Here is a 24912-nt window from a genome sequence, read left to right on the forward strand (position 1 = left end):
TTTTAAGAGGGAAAAATTATTATTTTATTTTTTTTAGACAATTTTGCCCCTCTAAAAACAAGCTCATCTCCTCTCCATTCTTATCTATAAATAATAATAATAATAATAATGATGATGATGGAGAGGATCCTTCTCCCTTATCCCATCTTTTTGCGCATTCTACAATCACCATGTATTGATAATACGCAAGAAGAAACAACAACAAAGAAGGAATTTGTTGAATTATTGACTTTCGCCAATAAAATGAAATAAATAAATAAATCGCATCTACCATTAGTTTTTGAATTTGGAAATTTTCAATTTCAAATGAATTTGATAATATCCAGTTAGTTATAGTGAATAAGTATTTTTGTCCCCTCAAAAAGTAAAAAGACAAAACTACTCATCCACTATAACTAATTTGATATTATCCAGTTCATTTCAAGCCCAAAGTTCTTAGTTTTCAATCCAAAATCCAACACATAAAGAAAATGACAATATGGGTACTGGTGAAACAATTAATGATTGGGGATATAAAAGAAGGCACCACCAACCTTTAGGATCTATAGCATTCATGGACCCATCACAACAATAAAAACGTTTTTAAGTTGCATTATTTTAGTGTTACAAAAAAGTTGCATTGTTTTATATTTTTTGTATTTTAAGATATTGTATATCTAGTAAAATAGGTATTTATAAAATATACATAGTACTATATTTGTTTTGTAATTGGTAATTATTCAATAAAGATAATGAGCAATAATTATTGAGCAAAGTTTTGCTCCAAATTTGATTTAAAGAAATTATTTGTTGAAACCCCAATCTTTCTTTTCTGCAAAATTGTCTTCTTTGCTCAGTTAAACCCCCTCTTTCTTTCCTGAGAAGAGAGGAGAGAGAGAGACAAAGTTTTTAAGAAAACAAGTAAAAAAAAAATCTGAATTCTCTATTTAGCTAAAACCCTATCTCAATCCTTTCCATGAAAATTGTGGCGGAAAATCGTGAGAGAGAGAGAAAGTTTAAGAAAAGAATTAAAAAAAATCAAAAAAATGATATTTTAATCAAATAGATAATAGAATAGATAATCTGTTAGAGTGTATATAAAAAAATGAGCAGCTAAAATAGAAAATTGTACTTTTTTATTAGCTACTTTACCTAATACTGCCAGAGATGCTCATGTAGCTCATATGCATTTCTCACATGCTCTAAAAGATAGTGCGGGTTTAATATACTGAAATGAAAAATATTCACATCAAAGAAAATTTTGTCTATAATTATTTGATTTCATAGGATTACAAGTACGCACTAACGATTTCGCAGAATTTGAAAGAATAATACTACATACTCATCTCTTATTTCACTCCTATTTTACTATCTTGTGTGACGGTGTCCATCAATCATTGGATCTGCTTTTATTAAAAAGAAAAAGATTTAAAAAGCCTAGTGTGACAAGAATGTGATAGGAGATAGGTATTTAGAATTATTATTATTATTATTTAGAACAACCATTTTTTTTTTATGAGATCATATTATTTCCTTCATTTTGGCAAGAGATCAGTCCCAGTGTCCCACTACTAAAACGCCGCGTTCACAAATTTCAAAGAGACGTCGTCGTCTCTACAACTAGGAGCATATCAGAAAATTTCAGGCTTGGCGTTTCCTCTTGCAGTCCATGCTCATTTTCCCTATCGACAGTGAGTTTCTTTCTCAATCTCATCGCCGTCCATCTCTCTTTCACTCGCTGAATTTCATGTATTTATAGTCATATATATAATATATGCGTCCAGCTCTCTAGGTTTCTGCCTTCTGTGTTCCTCAGTTTGGTGCCAAAACCCTAACTTTTGCTTCAATCCGTGATTAGAACACTCGTATTCTTCGGTTTGGATCGTTATTCCCACTCAAATTGTGATCATGGTTTGAGGAAGCTTGTAAATTTACTGGAATTTGGTGTTCTGTGAATTAGTCAAATTTAGGTGTTTTGTGACTGAGATTGAAGTATTGGCCAAGAAAAGAACAGGATTTGATTTATTGGATCCTGTATGAATTGCTTTTTTGAATTTCAACTCTTCTAGATAAGTGTTCTTTTGTTTGTTTTTACAGTTTCTTTTTAGCTTGTATGGCTTTTCAGAGTAATGAGATTGTTTTTTCTATGATTTAACTGATTTTTGTGTGTGCTTAATTAGTACTTTGTGGTTGGGGGGTTCTTTTAGAATCAGGTGTAGTGTGAGTTCAGGTAAGGTTCTTGACTTCACCAATTAGGATTGTTTAATTAGCTTTGATTTGTTTCAGGTGGTTAGATCTTGATTGGATTTACTTTAAATTAATTAAGTGTTTGTCTTCTACTGAATAGGAGATTTCCCTGAATACTTCCTGTGTATTGGGTTCAGCCCTCTGCCCTTTTTAATGAGATTAAATTACTTGTAAAAGAAAATTTAATTAGTGTGTCATTCAAGTAAGTTGGACTTGGATTGGTACTACAATTTGATGTCTTTTGAGGGTTGATCGTGGGTAGTATGCGACAATGAGATACTTATCACGGCTGTGAGATATTGAGATAGTAAATGCCTTATTAGGCCAGGGAGTAAAAAGAGGAGGAGATTGAGAGACGAGGGCATTGGGTTGAGTAATTTCCTCATTTATCATTTCGGACAATAATATTTTTCTTTTGTGATCTTATTCTTTAGTCTTCTACATGTACATGCCATTTTAGAAGTGCTACACTGCCTGGGCCAATTAGAGATCAAGTTTTGATCCTACTAATGCTTGCTTGTGCCTTGTTTTCACCTAATAAAAATTTAAGTGGAACTAAAATATGCCCACCTTTGATTTTTCTTAGTTGCACCTAAATATTACTGGTGAATGAATAGCATATGGAGATAATGATTGTGAGATCATATATACAATTCTAGATAAGATACGGCTCATAGATGATCAGATTTTTATGTTACTAATTTTGAAGCTGGAATTTCAAGAAACCGTTCGTAAGATGATGATTTTTTCAGCCACGAAATGGTAAAAGAATGAGGGTGCCTTAATGTGAGGGGTTTTTATCTTCAAAGCATATGCTTTGGATGCTTGGACTACATAAAACCTTGCATTATAAGGTTGGATTTTTCTTTTTGGAAGTATAAATGATGCTGTGTGACTTAGTGAACCTTCAAAACTCTACAGCCGGCAAATGTAATGTTGATTATTATAAAGAAAAAATATAATGATAAGTTTCAGAATCTCAGTAGAAGTTTGTGATGCAGACCATTTACTGTTAACTTTTGGTTAGTAAGTTTTTTATTTTATTATTATTATTTTTTTTTAAGAATGTTTTGAGTTATTTTTTCCTTGGTTAGTTTATGATTGGACTGACTTTAAACTACTAGTGAAAGTTAGCTAATTAGTTGGATTTGGATAAGAGTTATAGTGGGTTGTTGCTCAACATTTATGCGATGAGGTTTTTTTCTCCATGATGTTTATCATGCAGATAGGTCTTCTCTTTTCTATAAAGTATGCATAATCTTTTTCTTTTTTTTTTTTTTGGCTTGTGTATGCTGTGATTTATTTCTTTGTAAGAAGGCGAAGAACTTATTTGATTAAAGTTTTATTGGAGTGACTGAATTGTCTATGCATCTTTGTGCATATAGGTGTATCTCAAGTGTTTCAGTTCTTCTTTTCATATAGGTGTATCTCAAGTGTTTCAGTTCTTCTTTTCATATAGGTGTACCTCAAGTGTTTCAGTTCTTCTTTTACTTTTTCCTCAAAAGGTAGTTCAAGAAAAGAGCATTTCGAGCAGTGAGATGGTTCTAGTTACACACATCTTTTGCCTGGCATCTTTAGATGGCCTATGGAATAGATTTGACTTTGACTGGAATCTATTGAGAACAGCCATGTGGGTATGTATCCAGGGCGTTTTTGACCACCAGCTCTTGGGATAAATTTTAAAAGAATCTAATTCAGTTTCTTCTTCCATGACTTAGGGTGTGTAACATAATGTGGTCAACCAGCATCTTTTAGGGTATTTTGGGTATTGAGAAATGCTCCTCAATATTCTCAAATGCCGATCTACTAGCATTCTCTTTGTTCTTTTGCTTTTTGTTTTCTATTTATTTTTTAAAGTGGATGTGAATGTGCCACATAGACAAGAATGCTAAGAGATGGACACTTGAGAATGTTGAGTATCATTTTTCTTGGGTATTTTAAGTGTCTGCTAAGCATGCATAAAGTCCATTGTATTTTCTATTTGAGCTATGTCATTACAGCCAACTTTCCCAGGGACCACATTTTTTGCTGGTAATCTGGATTGATCCTGTTGTGAGTGCATTTGTTAGTGTTAAGTCCCACATTGAGAAAAAATAAAAGAAAAATAGTACTTAATATACCTAAATGGATCTTAACCCATTAGCTTAGGCTTTTGGGCTAGAGTTGTGTTCAACTATGTATATTAATGTACTCTTGGTAAAAACTTCATAATCACTTTATCTTCCAACAAGTGGTATCAGAGCCATGGTTAGCTTCTTAGGACGGGTGTTTGGACGCGTCGGGTTTGGAGCTGTGTCTACATCCGCAACTCTTGACGCGAGACACTCTTGAAAATGTAAAAAGACTCATAAGCGAGGGAGAGTTGGGTCAATGTGAAGAGATTCACAAGTGAGGGGGAGATTGTTGTGAGTGCACTTGTGAGTGTTGAGTCCTACATTGAGAAAATATAAAAGAAAAAGAGTACTTAATATATTTAAATGGACTTTGGCCCATTAACTTAGGCTATTGGGTTAGGGTTGTGTTCAACTATGTATATTAATGTACTCTTGGTAAGAACTCCATAAAGCTTTATCTCCCAACAGAACCATGCCTCTGTTTGTACAGTGCACATTCAGGTTTGTATTCTACTTTTAGGTAGTGATGCTTTTTGCAATATTTGGTAGCGGCAAACCTATCTGGTAAGTCTGTTGGTGCATATCAAAGACCTACTCTGCCTTCACCTAGGTTTGGCCTCTAAGGCGTGGGAGAGGGCCACCTTTCATTGTGTAGCCCATAGGGCCCCCAATCTTCAAAATAATAATAATAATAGTGAAAAGTGGATGCATAAAACTCACTAGGCACCTGACAACTTTGCTCCCTGTTTGTTTTCATGCCCTCTTTCTGAACTAAGCTACAGGGCAATGTCAATAGAGAAAGTCTTAAATCTGTGTAAAGAATGTTTTGCATATAGCTATAAATTGTACCCTTTCCAAAATTCTGGGTTATCATATTGCGCAGAGATGGTGGTGACTGTTGTTTTGACAGGTTTTACATTACTGAGAAGGTTATTTTTGGTGTAAATTCTGATGTTGTCATTTTTTACCACTCTTATGGGTTTCACTTCCGTTTGAACTTGAATCTTTCACACTACAACATAAGTGGAGACATCCTTAGCTTTGTTGCTTGTTACCATTTGACTTGAAATTCAGCTTTTGGTTTCTCATTTGATACCAGATCACGTGTTAATGAGGTGGGAAGCTAGTTGAGGCCAATTTCTTTTCAAATTGAACTCCGAGGGCTGCTTGAAACCGATTTCTTCCTTTGCTGCTAATATCCCAACATAAAATGGATGGTGGTCGGCAACATGAAAATGGGAGACATAAACCAGATTATTTCAGAGGACCACACTCTCCGGTAATGAGAAAGCAACAAAAACTGCCCAATTTTCTGTTGATATCTTTTCTCTTTTTGTATGCATCTGTTCCATATAATTTGAATGGAATAGAAATGAAATGTGCAGTGGAATATGGTGCCCCAGCATCAAGTAAAGGAACCAAATGCCTTAGTCATGAATAAGAAGATCATGTCCATTATCGCCGAGAGGGATGCTGCTATTCGTGAAAGGAATGCAGCCCTATCAGAAAAGAATGAAGCCTTGGCTGCGCGGGATGAGGCACTCCGGCAACGAGATGAGGCAATTTCTCAGCGGGATGTTGCCCTAATGGAACGAGACAATGCCCTTGCAGCCCTTCAAGTCCGGGATCATGCCATGAACTTCCCATTAGGTGGCGGGATTCAGCGTGGATCAAAGCGCATGCACCACCCTTCAAACCATCTAGTTAACATGGCTGAAGCTCCTTACAGCACGAAGGAATCGCAAATAACTGATGCCTTCCCAATAACCGTTATTGCTTCTGAAGCTGTCAAGTCACATCAGGCTAAGAGAACAAAGGAAAACAAGGCAGTTTCATCTAAGGCATCAAAAACTCCACGAAAAGGGAAGAAAGTGGGTGAGGATTTGAATAGGCAGGCTGCTTGTGATGGTACAAAGTATAGATCTGAGTGGGATAGTCAGGATCTGGGCTTGAACCTAATTACTTTTGATGAGTCCACCATGCCGGTGCCAGTTTGCTCTTGCACTGGATTACCTAGACAATGCTACAAATGGGGAAATGGTGGGTGGCAGTCATCTTGTTGCACCACCAGGTTGTCTATGTATCCACTACCTCAGATGCCAAATAAGCGCCATGCTCGAGTTGGTGGTCGGAAAATGAGTGGAAGTGTCTTTACTAGATTACTCAGTCGGCTGGCTGCAGAAGGCCATGATCTGGCACTACCATTGGATCTCAAGGATTTCTGGGCCAGACATGGAACAAATCGCTACATCACCATCAAATAGCTTAGGAAACACTCTTTGGGATGGAGTACGTTTTGCTTTTTATAGCCTCTCTATCATATCTTAAATTTGTCTGATTGCTTCATTACCAAATATTGCTGAACTGAATGGACGCAAAGATGGAGCATTGGTAGGAGGTGTTTCAATGATCCTTTTGTTATATATTGTAATTAGACTCTAGTTTTATCCCAATGGAGAGGAATTCTTTTTTGGGCACCGGAGTTTGTAATCATCACAGAGGTAGGTGGCCAGATTAAAAGGGCTTTGCTTCTTTTGCAGCCTTACCAATATTCAACCTAGCATTTTTCAGTCAAATAGGCATCTGCTGCATGCCAAAAACCCTATCATTCCTTCTTAGAGATCTTTCTTTTTTGGCCAAAAAGAAAGAAAGAAAGAAAGAATAAATAGTGACAATGGTCCGATACATGCACAAGTTTGTGAGTAATTAGTTGATAAATCAACTTACACTTGTGTTCCAATTATGTTCCACTAGAGCACTGAAGACCTGGCTTTGGGCTGAGGGTTGAGCTCTTGAGCTGAAATGCTAATAAACGAATCAAGATCCCTGGGACCCCAGCAATACCTTAAAATTTGTCAGCCAATTTTTTTACAAATCTCAGTCATTAAATATATCTGAAGGCTTAGAATAAGACACCCACCATTTAGTGGGTGCATATTTTCGAGAATAAGACACCCACCATTTAGTGGGTGGCATATTCTTGAGGCTATCTGAATTTCAAAGTTCAAATCTAAGCAAATACATATTCTCGAGGCTATTAAGCATATTCCCGAGGCTATCTTAATAGTGGGTGTCTTATTCTAAGCCCTTAGATATATTCAATAGCTGAGATTCGTAAAAAAAAAATTGGCTAACAATTTTTAAGGTATTGTTGGAGATCTTGATCTAAAATAATTTTCAGCGGACCTAAAAAAAATTTATCCAAGGAAAAAGAAAAGGAAAAATACACTGGATTGAGGTTTCCTACAATTTTCGGGTGGTCGGCACACCCCTTTGGGTAGCCAACCCCCTCAAAGGGCGAGGAGGTGGTTGACCACTCCCTTAGGGATAGCCGCCACCCAAAGAGAGCTCCCTCTAAATTATTTTGAATTTTTCCCTTCCTTTTGAATGTTGATGAATTGTCGCAATTCTTACCTCAATCCCAACCAACCAAAATGCAACTCCATCTCCTCTAAGATTTTGTTAGGAGTCAATATGTCTATCCATTTCTAATTTCTAATTTTTAATGTTTTTTTTTTTTCAAATTTCAATTTCTGTATTATCAGTAGTTTTTTATTTTTTTTTCTTCATATTTCAATCTTTAATATCAAGAATAATTTTGCATATACTTTCATCCTACTTTTATCTCATTGAGCTAATATGACAGTACCCTTCAACCTTTAAATTTTTTAGCGTTGTCACAGTAAAATAGAAGTATATAATATTACTCTTTTTATCGATCTTACTTTCTTCCTTTCCCTATCCCTACATCTTTATGCTTTAGCACATATTTTTCCTCTTTCTTCCGATTGCATGCATGCCAATATGAGCTAAGGAGCGGATCAAGATCTACTGAAATTCTTTCTAAAATTTTAGATGTAGGTCATCTATTTTTCATCTAATGGTCATTGTTCTGCCACGTGTCCCACTACTAATAAAATAATAAAATTTTATTATTTTATTAGTAATGAGACATGTGGTAGAACAATGACCCTTAAATAGAAAATGGACAGCCTACATCTGAAATTTTAGAAACTGAAATTCTCCTAAGAATTTCAGAAACTAAAATTCTCCTAAGAATTTCAGTGGATCCAAATCCATAAGGAGCTCGAACAAAACCATTACGTGGATTTCCAATATCAAATGCTTTCATCCTCTTGCCCAACTACCCAAGAATCCTCACCTTCTTCCTTATTAGCATCACAAGCCCGACCACCTTCTCTTTATTATGCATGTCAATAATGGTTGAGTGGTTTTTATATGGCCATAATCATTAAATTATTAGTTATTCTAAAAGTTTAAGCCGATAAAAATTGCTAAATTTAATCATTTAATTAATATTCTAATTCTCACTCTCACGTGTTTACTCAAATTCCATGTGATCTATCTAATCTCCAAAAAAAAACGAATCACAAACTGAGGTTTCAAAAAAAAGTCCAAGATCAAAAAGCTTTGGAGAAAATACCAATATCCCATTAACCTTAGAGCATCAAACTCACTCAAGGATTTGGTGTGGGCATTAATGGGGTAACTAGAGCAAGTATCAAAGTTAAAAGGCATGCAAAGATTAACATGCATATATACAATACTATTTTTGTCATGAAAAATGAAAGGCATGCAAAGATTAACATATATATATATATATATATATATATATATATATTACCGCTTCTCATAAAATTGTTATGGGAAAAATAGATAGAATTCAATGAGTTAGGTTGCGAAAGGATGTGGATATAAATGTTCAAGTACTACTTTTTCCATCTTGAAAAGCCACTTCCATCGTTTTTAAAAGAAAACTTGTTTTTGAAAGCAATGAAAGTGCTAATCAGACTACTGTGACTTTTCAAAATCATTTCTTAGAAGTTAACAAAACATAGAGGGATTCTTGTTTGAGGGTGTTAAGTAACTAATTATTTCAAAATTTTGTAGGAAATAATAAATTTAATTATTTTAATTATTATTTTAACATTCTTCCTCACACGTGTAAACTCAAATTCTCATTTAATAAGTTAGGGTTCGAACTCAATACGTCTCTTCTAATACAATTAAATCACTAATTCTTTCAAAATCTTAAACTAATAAGAAATGATGAACAACAAAATCAATGATTTTTTGAAGACAAATAGAAAGTATCAGAAAATTTATTGTGTGAACACATTTACATGTTCTCACTCACTGTCTACAATTCCCATCAGCTTCATTTTGGTCCCAAAAAAAATGTTCCATCTTTTTCAACAGAAGTACAATCATAATAATAAGTTTGGTTAGGGTTCAATTTCTAATAAAATTGAACCCATTGAGATTATGACTCGTGTCTCGTAACAGGATTCCCCAAGCGAATCCAATCCATCAATAATTTATTAGAGATATAAACCGGAAAGGAGCTCAGTTAGTGCATGATGTTAACAGGATTTGAACTTCTGCATTGGCTTTTCAAAAAGGTTCGAAATGCAGTCACTATCAAATTAATCAAGGTAAAGAGAGATAGGGCAAAGAAGTAAAAAGCAACGTCGTCGTTTCATGCATTAGGGCCCATGAGTGACAAAATTGCCTCTTCTTTTCAATTTAATGGGCTTGCCTATCATTATGTGGGCCCAGCTAACCTTTTTGTTTTGACAAGCGCTTCCATGAGATCGGATAAGCTTCCTTTTTTTCTTTGGGGCTCTAAAAAGTTGCCACGTGCTTAGCACGTTCTTATCACCACGTGTCGGTTGTCGACCCCACTTTATTTAAGTCAACATGAGGATGTCATCGATGGTGCTTTAATGGCCACGTGTAATCTATCGCGTATTTTACGGGGGGTGGGGATCACGAGGCTGAAAATGAGGGTGACCATGGAGGCCCACCGCTGGATTCTTCACCCAAACCCCAATTTTTCTGTTTTTGTTTTAAAGGTAGGGCATAATTGTGGAGATCTTTGATAAATGACTAAACAATCTTGGTCCCATAACATAAGTGTGAGATTTTGATGAAAATTTTGATTTCATTTCATTTTATTATATGGTTGGATAGGTCGGGTGCAATGAGCCACTGTATTACATGTAATACATACAGTTCATTGCACCTGATCCAAATCCTGTTTGGTTGCAATACACAACTTGAAGGATGACGTGCAAGTAATATTGGCCCCGATTCAAATCGTGTTTGACTCAATTTTATTTTTCAAGACAAACATGCCATTTTCTTGTAAAATGGATATTTTCAAACTTAATAGTTGAACTTTAAAAAATGTTGTAAATGTATATGAACTTTTTTGAACATAATTAAGAGCCTTTACCCTTGAAAACTCACTTAAGTTCAACTCACGTTCTAATGGAACTATTTTCTTAGTCAATTTATGTAGGTGAATTTGTTTTTATATGAAAAAGTGGTTTGATGCGACATAAATATGAGAAGTGTTTTTTAATAAATTCTATATTTAAAAAAAAAACATTTTATGTAGGTTACACCTAATTATTTTGAAAAAAAAAACACAAAAACATGTATAGTTAACTCCCTATTAAAAAAAAAAAAAAAAAAGTGACAACATGACCACCTTAGTAGATGAGAGCGGTGGTTGTACAACCTCAAAAATAGGCTAGGGCCGCCACATAGCAACCTTAACCAAATCATCACGGTGGCTAATGTATTGTATTTTAAGTTGTTCAAAGACATATTTGAGAATAGTGTTTCTTTGGCGGGGATTCCTATGAGTTTTGAGTGCTAAGTTGGTCATCCAACTATGACTCTTTCAAGTTTCACCATCCAATATGAAAGTGCATAACAAATCATTTGGGTATCGAGATTTGCAAGACAATCAAAGGAGACAATGACCCTGTAAACTTGTTTAGGCCACTATTTTATTTCATAATGTTGAAATTATGTACATGAGACAAGATATGGATATACTATACTATGAAGAATTTCATGTACCATTGCTATTTTCTTTTTCACTTTTGGTAATAAAAGGACAAGTATTTGTACTCAAGTACCAACAATAATGTTTTTTTTTTTTTTTTTTTTTTGACCCAAAATGAAATTATTGCCCCTTAATTCACATGAAGAGCCACTATTTATGTAATATACTAGGCTATGCTCCAACACCTTGTGTCAAGTCAGACCAGGTAGGTAGGTTTTGAATAGAATTCCATAATGATGTGATGTTATTTTCCCCACAGGGTGGTAGATGTCCGAATCACTACTACCATGCAAACTTAAAAGATTTAGGTGAATTGTAATTATTTGCCTACCCACTTCATAATGGATAGGGATCTCAATCATTTTGTAGGTCTGAATAGTTAATAATTTAGCCATGAAAAAAAAATTAATGGGATCTCTCACATTTGCTATAATTCGAACAGGAAATTATTAGAATTTGGATCCCTTAAAAAAGTCTTTTATGTTGCATGTCAGTTCTAATGTTTTAGATACAGTATTAATTAAATGATTAAATGTATTATTCATTCTTAAGTTAAGCTTTCGAGATAAATAGTAATTTTTTTTTTAACATGTCCGCACAAGTGGGGGGAGGAAGATTTGAACTAGTGACCTCCACTTCATTAGGCGTGATCTCAGCTAATTGAACTACCTCTTGAGGACAGGTAACTAGTGATTTAACAATGGAGTAATATCGTAAGTTTGAACATTGTCTCCAAAGTTTTCCCTCTATTTCCAATTAAAATATTCATGTATTGTTTGGTTTTATATGTAAAGGGAAGTATTAAGAGTATTAATTAAACAATTAAATTAATTATTTTTTTAATTATTTTTAGATAATTAATGATTTAAAATAGGAGTTTAATTCTTATAATAACCATAATAATAATAATAATAATAATAATAATAATAATAAAATCTTTCTAAAACTTTGAATGGCTGCACTATTTTGCTTGCGGTGAACCTTTTTAGTGCAAGTAAAAGAAATCAACAAAATGAAGTCAAAAAAAAGGTGACAATCTACCGAACGTCAATACAAAGGTCACGTCATGTGGCGAGGGACCACATGGTAATTAACCTCGTCTGCCGAATTTTATTTCTTTGTCAATCCATTTCGTGACGAACAACTTTTGAACGGCCTAATAATACATACAATGTCCAAACTCCCCCAACATGTCCACCTATTTGGTTGTCTTTCCACTATTGCATACAAAAATTCTTAGCGCAAAGCTTGATCATTGATGAGTGGGATGGACATGAAGAATAACATGTCCGAGGTTAACATTGTTTGTGGCTTTTGTGGTTCAAACACATGACCAGACCGATTGAGGAAACTTTGAAGCTAATCAAACACTTCTACATCTTGTGTTCTTGCATATTGATGTACCAATATCCCACCAAGTTGGGCTTGGGCCGAAAGGCGGGCCGCGCACAGACAAACACCTAGGCCCATCAAGTATAACGATGTCAGTCTAGCAGCCCAATCCACTTGCCTTATTGGGAAACACTGAGGGGCTGTGAAGCACCGAATATTCCCCTTTACCTTCACTGAATCCAACCTTCAAATTCTCGGTATAACATATGGCGATGCCATACTAGAACCAGTACGAAAGCATCATGTTTTGCTCACCAAGTCACAGTAGCAGGTGGCATTTAATGCCACCTAAGTCGTGGACGCCGACAAGCAGTATATCTACGACACTTCTCGTTAGAGTTGGTAATCGAATGGGGCTGGCAAAACAGGTATCTGACATGATCCATTTACGACTCGTTTATCCTATGCATGTTTTTTTATAATAAGGTTCATCTAGGCGTCATAAATAATAGTTACATGCATAAGATAAACGAGTATCTGTTTATTTGCCAAGTACCCGTTTTGCCAGTTGCGAATGCCATCATCAGACCACATATTGCCCAACCAAGGAACGACACCTAGCAAAGCCCGTTCAGATGAAGGGGTCTTGATGAACGTAAAATAAATAAAATAAAATAAAATAAGAAAACACCAACCCACACGATAAGGTACACATTCTACTACTTTCCCGCCATCTCCTCCTCCTCTCGGATTTCAGTGCTTTTCATATTGTAGTTGTTGACTTAGACATTAGAGGTATCTCGCACCAACACACCCGACAAGCCTCGTATTTTTTATTAACTGGGTTTTAAAATCACTATATTTTTTTAAACCACATGTTTTGAAATCGCTTGACCAAACAAATACTAAGTTGGAAATTTGTTTGAAGATTCAGTAGGTTGTATTACATTTACTTCATCAAGACATTAGTGGGATCTAAGACGGCTAATATTAGTCAGGTTTAAAGATTTTCATTGTGGGAGTTAAACCTTTGTCATAGTACTTACCTAACCACATGAAAATTTTCTTAAAACCACTAAGCCACCACCATTAATAGTTAATTTTTGTAACTTGGTAAATGAAAGAAAAAGGTTTTGGCTGTAACTTCATTACACTTTCTTTATGTTATTATTCCTTTCATTATCATCACTATTGGTACTATATTAAGGTTAATTTCTATTTACAAATGCTGATTGATTATAAAGTAGGAGTTCAACTGAAATATATCCATGACTTTATGTAGTGCCCATTTACTTTTCCAACACCTAAGGGTTACCATTAACCAGCCCTTGATGTTATAAAACACCCTTTGGTGCTTCTAACAATGCATGCCAAGTGTTCATTGAATTCCTAATTTAAAAAGAGTAGTAATATTATAACCTACACTTTTCTCCCATCACTAGGGGTAGAACCAAAATTTTGAGAGGGGAGATAAAACTTTATTAAAAAAAATTGGAGGACATAAATTTTCTATAAACGGAGTTATAGGAATTTGTCAAACCCAGTTTATATATCTCTTGAACATGTGAGAAGTATGTGTTATTAAAAAAACATGTATTTCTCACATGCTAAGGGACATATAACACTTTTAGAGACTAAATTGAAATAATTTTCTTACAACTCAATTTGTAGGAAATTTAGATTACTGTGAATGGGGGATTAATTTTTGAGGGTCTACTTCATAAAAAATATATATTTTTGGGGAATTTTTTAAATGTTTTTGGGGGGCTTCAAGTTATAAGCTAGTTCCACCATTATCTTACCTAATGACGTGACAATATTTATCAATCATTATAAAAAAATAAAAAAAAAATTATATATTCAGTACTTTTATCCTACTTTATTGATATGACACTGTCAATCAGTCGTTTAATTTTTAATAATAGTTGATGTAAGTACTTATTAACCTTGCCACGTCAACAAACAAATAAAAGTAAAATAAAAATATTATTCCTTGTGTTAATCTTTTAAAAATGGGTGTCTTGTGAGACGTGCATGAATTCTTAAATTTTATGGTTCCTTTTGCGTTGTTCCCCGTGGATGGCTATCACACAAGGAGAGTCTTCTCCCAATGCTATCGATAGATACATCCTTCACCGGATAATACATATGCAATAAACACTCTTTATTTGAAGAATAATTTAAATTAAATTAAAAGCATTGATCCATTAGAATTGTCTATTAAATTAATGGCTAGAGCAACCATAAAGGCGAGCTACCAATTTGAGTAATTTAATACCAAAACTTATGGAATAACTCCCCCCCTCTCTCTCTCTCTCTATCTCTTTGTTGCAAATGAGGTAGTATATGTAGAAGTAATCATAGTAATAATAATTTGAAAAATATTTAGAGTATTACAGCTATTTATTATAATTTCTTATAAATTTATATGAACTGTTATATGATAAATTATGTTTTAGCGACTGATATAGTAGGTGCTAAATAAATTGCCACATCGGTTTGTAAATGCATTTCATAAATTGCCACGTCAAACATTTATAGTAAAGGATATAATAACCATAAGTTGTGATTTTATTAGCAAAATATTTGTCACAAATTAAGAAGAAGAAAAAAATTAGTGGTAAAAGGTCACATAGGATGGAACAAGATTTTATCTAGTTTAAATGAACTGGAGAATATCAAGTTAACTATATTTAATAGGTATTTTTATCTTTTCACTTTTTGAGTGGACAAAAATATCAATCCACTACGATCCTAATTCTTTACTAAAAGAGAAATAATGGCCGGTTAGGTACTCCAATGACTCCATTAATGGTTTGCTTTGATGTGTCATTTGTACGGTTCAATTAATGTGTAAGGTTCAATGGATTTAATTTTATTTTTTTGTACCACTAATATAAAAATCCAAAATCTTCCCTGCCTAAAATGGATTAAATTCTAAATTCTCTCTTGGTGGTGTTTGATAACCATATGATATAAAGGGAAATGGAGTTTTGAGGATTTTTTTTTTTTTTTGAGGAAAGTTGTTGTTACTATTTTGACTTTTTTCGAGTAGAAAAAAAAACAAAAAAAAAAATTTACAATCCGGCCTAGATTAACTATCAATACGTTACAATTGATGGTAGCAATTTTCTCAAGTATAAAAATGCAAAACCTAAAGGGAAGAATCTATCCAAAAGGAATTTGTGAAGGTAGCAACATCCAAAGGTTTGTTCGAAAAAAGAAAAAAGAAAAATTAAAGGAAAATGAAGCAACCCCAAATACAACAATGACTAAAATTCACATTAGAGTAATGGGCTATATTTTTATTATTTTAAAATTGATGTGGCTTTTAAAATAAGTATTGAATTTGAGATAGATCCTTATTAAATTTTGATCCGATAGTAATTTTAAGCATTACATTAACTTTGGGAGGATAAAAAAATGGCCTCTATCATTATTCAAATCATTGAGAAATGTTTGGTGCCCATGAATGAGGAATAACTATTTCCTTTGAAGGGTAAGGAATAAGTACTCTTTCTAAGCAAAAAAAGAAAATCATTTGTATTCGTTGTCTCCCCTGTGGAGGTGGTCGGCCATCTCCCAACCTAGCTCCGTGCCGACTATTGCCTGTCCCAACCCATAGCCTAGCCACCACTCAACTTCGTTGTCGCCGGCCATCACCTAACCTAGCCCACCACTGGTCACTTGCTAGCCTCGCCAACTACTAGCCACTTTCTGACCTAGTCCATAGCTAGACACTGCTCAACCCAACCTACCTTTGACAACTATATTCAGCTGTCATCCATGTCATCGACCACCATCCGCTACTATTTCATATGACCTTTCACCATCACCGATCAACGCTGTTATTAATCACCCATGAGGGTGACAGTGAATAAGTGTTTTTTTTTTTTCTTTGGTCGAGGAAAAAAGTGGGTTATTTGGAATATTGTTTTAAACTGTAGGGATATTTTTGAAAATTTGGTTGAAATATAATTATATTTCAATTATAAAATGTGATAATTTTTGTGTTGTCACCAAATAAATGAATACAAATGGTCATTATGTTCCAACTTCTTATATTCTTAATAATACTAATTCTTATTTCTAAGCAATCACAATTCTAATGTATTAAACATACTCTTACTATTATTTTCTTCTTCTTCTAAGCAATACAAGGGAGGAGGATGACTAAAGTCATTAGTGTTTAGTAAAAAACTAATGTCATTACCAAGTGATGATAATCCACGTGGAATAATTGACAAAACTAATAACAAGAACAAAAAAAGGATTATAATTAGAAAATTTAGCCCACTTTTTAATAGGAACTTTTTTTTTTTTTCTAGGTTGCTTTTTATTTGATGCTAAAACTTATAATTCTTGTTTGCAAAATTAGATAATTAGATAAAAGATAAAAGCCATTAGAACTCAAACCAACGGTCCTAAAATCTTCATAGAATAAAAGCACAAAAATGGAAAGAAAAAAAAAAAGGGGGAATTCCTATAAATCCTGCTTACTAGAAAACTATAAAGGAGAGAACAAACAGAACGCGTAAAAGTTACGCGCTTCAACGCGGGCGTGAAAGCGGCAAACTTTATAAATATATATATATAAAAAAAAAACGAGTTGTGAGAGAAAATAATTGCAAAACAAGCTGCGGAGATTGGGAGGGGAGGAAGGAGAGAGAGAGAGAGAGAGAAATGAAGTCGGAATGAAATTGAAATGCGGAGGAAATGCAAATTCCGTCCCAAATGAAATTCTTATTAAATTCACGCGTTGTAGTCATGAAATCCGTGTAGTCGTCGACGTTTTGGAGAGAGAGAGAGAGAGACAGAAAAAGAGCGAAACTTTCTTGAGCTCTTCTTCTTCTTGTAGAGAGACACAGAGAGAGAGAGAGGGAGAGAGAGAGAGAGACTCTGTTGCTTCGACATTTTCGCCGGAAAAGCTTAAATGCGGCGTTGCCGGCGGAGAATTCTCTAACGAGCAACTTCTTGGTCTCTGGAAATTCCTGCTTTGAAAAGGGTACTCTTACATTTCTTGGTCAAAATTTCATTTTTAGCTCTTGGCTGTTTTGGTTTGGTTTGTTTGATTTTTGTTGTATTTATGTGCAGATTGTTCAAATTTGATTTGTGGTGTGGAGTGGGTTTTTGTTTAGGCTTTGAATTGAGGCTTTAAGACTGTGGAGTGGTAGTTTATTGTGCTTTTCAAAGGACATAGTAGTATCTAAGAACTAGTTCTATATAGTGTAGCAGTGGGTTTTGAAGGAAAAAAGCAAAATGGGTGACACTGAAGAGGCTAATGGTGATATGATGCAAAGGCTTCAATCTTCATTTGGAACTTCTTCATCTTCCATTCTAAAGCAACCTTCTTTATCCATGGAACACCTCAATATACCCCAATTGAACCCTTCACTGAACCGTACCCGCCATTTTCAGCAAAATTTTAGTGGAGATGGTAGCAAAAGAGTTGGCATACCGCCTTCACACCCCCACCAGATCCCACCCATTTCGCCATATTCTCAGATCCCGATGTCCCGGCCGGTCCAGCAAATGGGTTCGCAGAATTTTAGCCCAGGACCAACTCATTCGCGATCCTTATCGCAGCCATCGTCGTTTTTCTCGCTTGATTCGCTGCCCCCCTTAAGCCCGCCTATGTTTCGTGACTCCTCGTCCACATCGGTTTCGGATGCAGTGTCGACCGATGTGTCCATGGATGATCGAAATGCGGGTTCGCATTCATTGTTGCCTCCCTCGCCTTATATGAGGGCTGATTCTATGCGGGTTGGGGAGAGTTTACCCCCTCGGAAAGCACATAGAAGGTCTAATAGTGATATTCCTTTTGGGTTTTCAAGTGTGATGCAATCTTCGCCGCAGCTTGTTCCGTTGAGGGGTTCGGGTGTTTTAGAGAGGTCAGTGTCTGGTAGGGAGAATATGGGGACAGCAAAGCCGGCTCAGCCGGTTAAAAGGGAATCAACTTGGGAGAAAGGCGGTGATAACAATGCAGAAGGTATGGGTGAGAGGAAGTCAGAAGGGGAAGTTGTTGATGATCTTTTTTCTGCATATATGAATTTGGATAATATCGATGCGTTGAACTCTTCGGGTACAGACGAGAAGACTGGTAATGAGAATCGTGAGGACCTGGATAGTAGAGCAAGTGGGACCAAGACTAATGGAGGTGATAGCAGTGATAACGAAGCAGAAAGCAGTGTGAATGAAAGTGGGGGCAGTGTGCAGAGAATAGGTCCGAATTCTTCAGCTGAGAAGAGGGAAGGGATCAAAAGAAGTGCAGGGGGAGATATTGCCCCAACCACCAGACACTACAGGAGTGTTTCTATGGATAGCTTCATGGGGAAGTTGAACTTCAACGATGAGTCACCTAAAGTGCCACCTTCACCCGGAACTCGTCCCGGACAAATGTCACCCAGCAATTCGATTGATGGTAATTCAGCTGCCTTTAGCTTGGAGTTTGGAAATGGTGAGTTTAGTGGGGCAGAACTGAAGAAAATTATGGCAAATGAAAAACTTTCTGAGATTGCAATGACTGACCCAAAGCGTGCAAAAAGGTATGGCATTCTTCATCCAGTAAAGCTCAGCATGGTCAACTGAATAAATAACCAGAAGCATTACTTCTGTATTCTATTAACCTTGGTGGTTGATTAATATAGGATTTTGGCAAATCGGCAATCAGCTGCTCGTTCCAAAGAACGGAAGATGCGGTACATTTCAGAGTTGGAACACAAGGTACAGACTCTACAGACGGAAGCTACCACATTGTCTGCACAGCTTACATTATTACAGGTGGGGGACTTGAACTGTTGATATTTCTTTCCTTGTGTCTTTAGTTTCTATTTCTTAAATTGCTTTCCCTTGTCTTCTTACATTACGTGCAGAGGGATTCTGTTGGGCTCACAAACCAGAATAATGAATTGAAATTTCGTCTTCAAGCAATGGAACAACAGGCACAACTCCGAGATGGTACATATCTTCTCTTCTTCTTTTGTTTTTCTCGATTGGATAATAGATTTCACGGTGAGCAACTGTCGACACCTTTAATCTTGTGTTGGAAGTAATTTTTGGTAGTTGCTTCTTGTGATTGCTCGCCTATTTTTTGGTCATTGTTTTTGCTCCTATTTTTGCAGAAATATCTTTTATCGCTTTACATTCATTTGAATTGGTAATGGTATTTTATGTTGGCCACCTACATTGGCTCCATTACTTGATAAACATTAGGACTGTTTTCTCAGTGAAAGTATCTGATACTTGTTCAGTATCCACTATGATTGGGAGATGAGAGCTTCGGAATTTACCATTTTTCATTTCTGTTATTTGGTTCATTTCAGCAAGATCTATCAGATTTTTTGTGGCACTTCAGCCATATAGAAAGTCTAACCGTGTCAAATTCTGATCCATCAGTTCCTCTATTCCTTGATGCAACCAACTTGACTTTAATGTACGTGGACCTGAACCACGAACTCCCTAGATACTTAAATATAAGGAAGAAATGAGCTTGAAATGAAAAATTGATAATGGGGTCATTTTTAATTGGTAAGTAATTAATAAGAAAACATGAGGTCTCTGGAAAGCGAGATACCGGAATGTTTATGTAAAAGTTGGTGTTCTGAAAGAAATCGCTAGGATGAACTATTTATATGCTTGAAAGAAGTATTAAAATTGATGTAGCAAAAGTGAGCATTACGTTGGATATAGTTAGGAAACTAGAAAACATAAGAAAGTGGTTATAATTGTTAGAAGCATGGGATAGGACCTATGCGAAACAAGAACAGAGAATCATCTAAACATGGTTTAGTCATGAGTAAGAAAAACTAGTGCAACTGGGAATTGGATTACTTGGCTCAAGGTGATGGTATTAGGATGACAAGAGAAAAACTAGAAAGAGCATTTGTTGAGATTGCAGAAAAACACACGAGGGCTTAATTTTTATAATTTAGATATTTCCGTCGATACGTCTACCTGAAATCAATTGAGATTAAGGCTTAGATGAGTTGATATTTTTGACCCTAGATAAACTTGGATGGTATGAACGTTCATGTAGCATGTCCCAGGTTGTTTAGACAGAGTAAATTGTCATATTAAGCTAGATTTTTGGAATAATTTAAAAGTATACATCAGTCGCTTGAAGAGCCATTACTTTTCATCCTTCTGCAAACATCCTAATGCTTATGTAACCAAGGAAAAAGATTTGCTTTCTATGTGCATTCTTTGTTTTAAGCTTTCAATATAGTATTGTATGTTGAGAATGGCCAACAGTCTGCTGAATCAGTTGACTTGGTTAGAAAGCGGTCGTGGGTGTCTTTTATTTTTTTAGTTTTCTTTCTGAATCTCCATTTTCAGTTCTCTTCTACCCTTGATGTCAAAATTTTATTTTTCAGTATGCAATTTGCATCAGCACCAAACTTGCTGCATTTATATAGACTGCTTATGTTACTTTTCCTGCTTGTGGTGTAATCGGACAGCTTTAAATGAAGCCTTGACGGCGGAGGTCCAACGGTTGAAGATTGCAACAGCAGAGTTGAGTGGGGAGCACCCTTCTAAGTGCATGGTTCCACAGCTTTCCGTTAACCCTCAAATGTTCCAGTTGATGCAGCAGCAGCAGCAGCAGTCTAGCCAGCTCAACATTCATCAGTTGCAACAGCAGCAGCAGCAGCAGCCTCAGTCACAGAAGCAGAATGGTGGCACAACCTCAAAACCTGAGTCTCTTCAATAGGTTGTGAAATATGGGTTTCTGTCAGTTGGGTGGCTCTTTATCTTTATCAAATTATTAGCCTTTAATATTCAGTAATTGTTGCTCAATGCATTCATTCATTATCATACTTGTCTTCAACAGACGTCTTTAAGGTTTGTTAATCATGTATTCAACCTGCAATGTGTGTCCATCTCGGACTATGTTATGAAATCATATATACAAGTCTCAACACTAATCTGTATGTTTTATTTCTGGAAGATACCTTGGAATGTAAGACATTAGAAGAGTTAAAAACTCTTCACTCTTCGTTTCTTTCAGGAAAGAATATGATGTTTCTTTTTTATTACCTTTTTTCTACTCATTGGGATAAGCTTTTACTGATATAAGCAAAACTTGATAGATATGCAATACAAATGAATCTCCAGTGAAAGGTTATAATGGCCAAGTGGAGGCCATTCATTTGCGAGGAAATTAAAATTCAAAATGTTGAATTTTCGTCTTCTTTCTTGCTTATGATTGATTGATGCCTCAGTAACTGACCATTGCGTATTAATCAAGTCATCCAATCACGGGCTTCTCTTTTTACCTTTTCTCGGCAACCTTCTTGACTATCCTCAAAAAAGACTGAAACTGCCATCAAAGTTTTAGATAAGACAAACTGCCGAGAAGTGTTGTTGAAGTTTGTGTTTTGTTTTTAAGGTTAAATACTAAATACTAAGCTTTATTTTTACCTTCTTAGGGTTTCATTTTTATCACAGGAAGTCCATGTGATTTTGATAATAGACCAAGTTAGTCCTCTATCAGTTGACCGTTAGTTGACTTAACGGAAAATCACGTGGACCAATCAAATATTGACACGTGGCACATATTTATTTATTTTTAAATTAAAAAAAATGTATTAAAAAAAAAGAAAGAAAAAAATTTGGGTGGCCATTTGGGGGTGGCTTAGGCTCCAAAGGAGTGGCCGAAACAATCCCCAATGGTGGTTGGGGGTAGTTTCGGCCACCCCCTTGGCTCCAAGGGGGTGGGCGGCACCCACTGGGAGTGGTTTCGGCCACCCCCTGGGCACTAGAGCCACCCCCATCCGGCCAGATGAGGGTGGCCAGGTCACCCCCATGGCCAAAGGGGGTGGTTCCCAATTTTTTTTAAAATTTTTTAAATACATTTTTTAATTTTTTTTTTTTAAAAAATTAAGTAGGTGCCACATGTCAGCATTTGATTGGTCCACGTGGTTTTCCGTTAAGTCAACTAACGGTCAACTGACGGAGGACTAACTTGGTCTATTATCAAAACCACAAGGACCTCCTGTGATAAAAATGAAACCCTAGAGAGGTAAAAATAAAGTTTCGAAACCCCAAGGGAGTATTTAGTATTTAACCCTTGTTTTTATGTTTTATATATATAATAATAATAAACAACTCAAAATACAAAATAAAAATCTGTAATCTTTCTTGTCGCGGAAATATTTTGATAAAATAGGTGGTTAATTTTTACAAATGTAAGAGCTAATTTATTATGAAAATTAAAGAAAAATATATATTAGGGTGGCCGTGGAGGAGGGGTGATCGCGTTGGCACCCTTAAATTTTTTCTTTAATTTTTATTTAGAAATAAGGCTCTATATCCGTTCAACTTTTTCAAAATAAATGTGTACTTTTAAAAAAAAAAAACATTTTCTCAAAATATAGACTCGATGAGAACATTTTTAAAAACAATTTTCACCATTAAGTCGCATCATAATCTTATATTTATCCTTTAATGTTATGGCCAACTTCAGTTACTTCACCCAACCAAAGGGTGTCAGGAAGATTTTATTTAGAAACTTGTCAAAGCAAATTTTGTGCCTATTATAATCTCCTGGTGCCTTTAAATTTCAGAGAGACCAAAACATTTAGAGTTTCATGAGTCCAGCTTCAATCAATTCTTTTTCGCTCTCATTCCTTGGCCACCCTTATAAGTTTATAACCATGAAAAACGACCAATGACCAAACATTTCTACATTCCTTGTAAGTTCAAACTAACATTAATGGTCATGTGACATTGGGTTGGGTCTTGGACTTAAAACTTGGATCATTAGCACCCATGTTGGGTTGTGCAAAATTATGGAGTAATCTAGAACTGTAGGCCCTGTTTGATTTGTGGAATAGGTATTCCAATAGGAAAAGAAATAGGTATTATTGGGAATAGAAGATGTCAGAATGAAATAATTATTCTAATTTTTTTGTCTGGTAGCAACATATAATTTATAATTATTTCAACAAAACAAAAAAAAAAAAAACCTTGTGGGTTGCCACCCCCAGAGGGCCACGTCGAGGGCCTTGCGCCACCCCCAGTTCCTCCTGTGGGTGGCTGGCCACCCACATATATATATATATATATATATATATATATATATATATATATATATATTAATTTCTTATTCCTTTTAAGTTAGAGAGAAAATAATAATAAAAAAATGGTTTTTTTGGAAAACTTTGTCCATTCCCTCAGAAATAGCTATTCCTCTTATTTTTTTGAAGAATGACTATTTATGTGTGTAAGGGATTAGTGATTCTCATGAGAATAACTATTCCTATCAATACACACTTACCAAACAAAATAATGGTTATTCCATAGGAATAATCATTCAATTCCAGGGGTCTATTTTGCAAACCAAACGGGCCCTTAATGTTAAAACCACATTTTTATTCTACCAATATTCCACGTTGCTGACGTAATAATGCCTATGAATACTTGAATCAGTCATTGTTAAAGAAATAGAGTAATGCCAGATATTATTAGGGGTGAAAAGGCGGGCTGTTATTAACCGTGCCGCTAACCGCCTATATATATATATATATATATAGAAATAATGTCATGTGTAGTATGATATTATCGAATTATCATAAAAGCAACATCGTTTTGGTTTTGTTTTTTTTAAAAAAAAGTGGTTAGTAGATTTTACTAACATTCTAGGTGGTTACGGTTAGCGGTTTTAGCCAATAATCATTAATCGTAACCATCTTTTCACCCCTACATATTATGCCCCCATCTTACTTATAAAAAAAACATATTATGCCCTCATCTAACCCCATCCTACTAGGTTGATGTAGTTGTGCCCATCAACCTAGGTGTAGACGATATGGTTGGTCCATGAATTTTCCTTCATTTTGTCGCATTTTGCTTAAAGGGTTGAAGGGAGATAGTGCATTAAGTTGTTCTCAAGGGCCAACTTGATCCTCTTTCCCTGGAATCCCTAGGAGAGCCACCGACTCCAACTACTATCCATCTATCAAAAAAATAAATTAATTGAGCTAATCCTCTTATACCATTAGTTAAGGATATTTCATAAAAATCATCTATGTAACCATGGTTATATGACCAATCATGTATCACATTTATTATTTTTTTTCCCAAATAATTTTATTAGGAACATTACTCCTTAAAAAAAAAAAAAAAAAAATCAAGAATTAATTACACATCAGCTCGGCAAGATTGTAAGAGGATAAAGTGTGGTTTTACAAATATCTTTAAAAGATTATAAGTGGATAAGAAACTCATTGAGCAGTCAGGATGGCCGAGTGGTCTAAGGCGCCAGACTCAAGTTCTGGTCCTCGTGAGAGGGCGTGGGTTCAAATCCCACTTCTGACATTTTTATTTTTGCTTCTTTACGTCGTCGTTTAAAACCTAAGAACC

General features: G+C 35.3%; 2 protein-coding genes and 1 non-coding gene across 4 annotated transcripts; all 3 read left to right on the forward strand.

Annotated features, from left to right (window-relative positions):
• The first annotated feature begins 1551 nt into the window (after window positions 1–1551).
• On the forward strand, window positions 1552–6817 carry BPC4 (basic pentacysteine 4). Of its 2 annotated transcripts, XM_059575698.2 has the most exons (4): window positions 1552–1670; window positions 3686–3860; window positions 5440–5619; window positions 5726–6817. In XM_059575698.2, the coding sequence occupies exons 3-4, from the start codon at window positions 5551–5553 to the stop codon at window positions 6602–6604; spliced, it is 948 nt and encodes a 315-aa protein (XP_059431681.2). In that variant the 5' UTR covers window positions 1552–1670; window positions 3686–3860; window positions 5440–5550; the 3' UTR covers window positions 6605–6817. The 2 variants fall into 2 exon arrangements, with proteins under 2 accessions (XP_059431681.2, XP_059431673.2); XM_059575690.2 differs by lacking the exon at window positions 3686–3860.
• A 10492-nt stretch (window positions 6818–17309) lies between these two features.
• On the forward strand, window positions 17310–21584 carry LOC132185736 (bZIP transcription factor 29). The gene is made up of 5 exons (XM_059599515.2): window positions 17310–17557; window positions 17647–19097; window positions 19200–19332; window positions 19425–19509; window positions 21009–21584. The coding sequence occupies exons 2-5, from the start codon at window positions 17812–17814 to the stop codon at window positions 21257–21259; spliced, it is 1755 nt and encodes a 584-aa protein (XP_059455498.2). The 5' UTR covers window positions 17310–17557; window positions 17647–17811; the 3' UTR covers window positions 21260–21584.
• Window positions 21585–24783: 3199 nt separating this feature from the next.
• Window positions 24784–24867, forward strand: TRNAL-CAA (transfer RNA leucine (anticodon CAA)). Its single transcript has one exon. It is a non-coding gene; the product is annotated as a tRNA-Leu (tRNA).
• The last annotated feature ends 45 nt before the right edge of the window (window positions 24868–24912 follow it).

Source organism: Corylus avellana, chromosome 2 (genome assembly GCF_965113065.1).
Source record: "Corylus avellana chromosome 2, dhCorAvel1.hap1.2, whole genome shotgun sequence".
Classification (NCBI taxonomy): domain Eukaryota; kingdom Viridiplantae; phylum Streptophyta; class Magnoliopsida; order Fagales; family Betulaceae; genus Corylus; species Corylus avellana.

Bases quoted from the DNA above. Each gene is read 5' to 3' on its own strand.
- LOC132185736 (XM_059599515.2), top strand. From the start codon at position 17,812: ATGGGTGACACTGAAGAGGCTAATGGTGATATGATGCAAAGGCTTCAA. The intron at 19,098-19,199 runs GTATGGCATTCT...TGATTAATATAG, and splicing joins GACCCAAAGCGTGCAAAAAG to GATTTTGGCAAATCGGCAAT. The intron at 19,333-19,424 runs GTGGGGGACTTG...CATTACGTGCAG, and splicing joins CACAGCTTACATTATTACAG to AGGGATTCTGTTGGGCTCAC.
- BPC4 (XM_059575698.2), top strand. From the start codon at position 5,551: ATGGATGGTGGTCGGCAACATGAAAATGGGAGACATAAACCAGATTAT. The intron at 5,620-5,725 runs GTAATGAGAAAG...TGAAATGTGCAG, and splicing joins TCAGAGGACCACACTCTCCG to TGGAATATGGTGCCCCAGCA.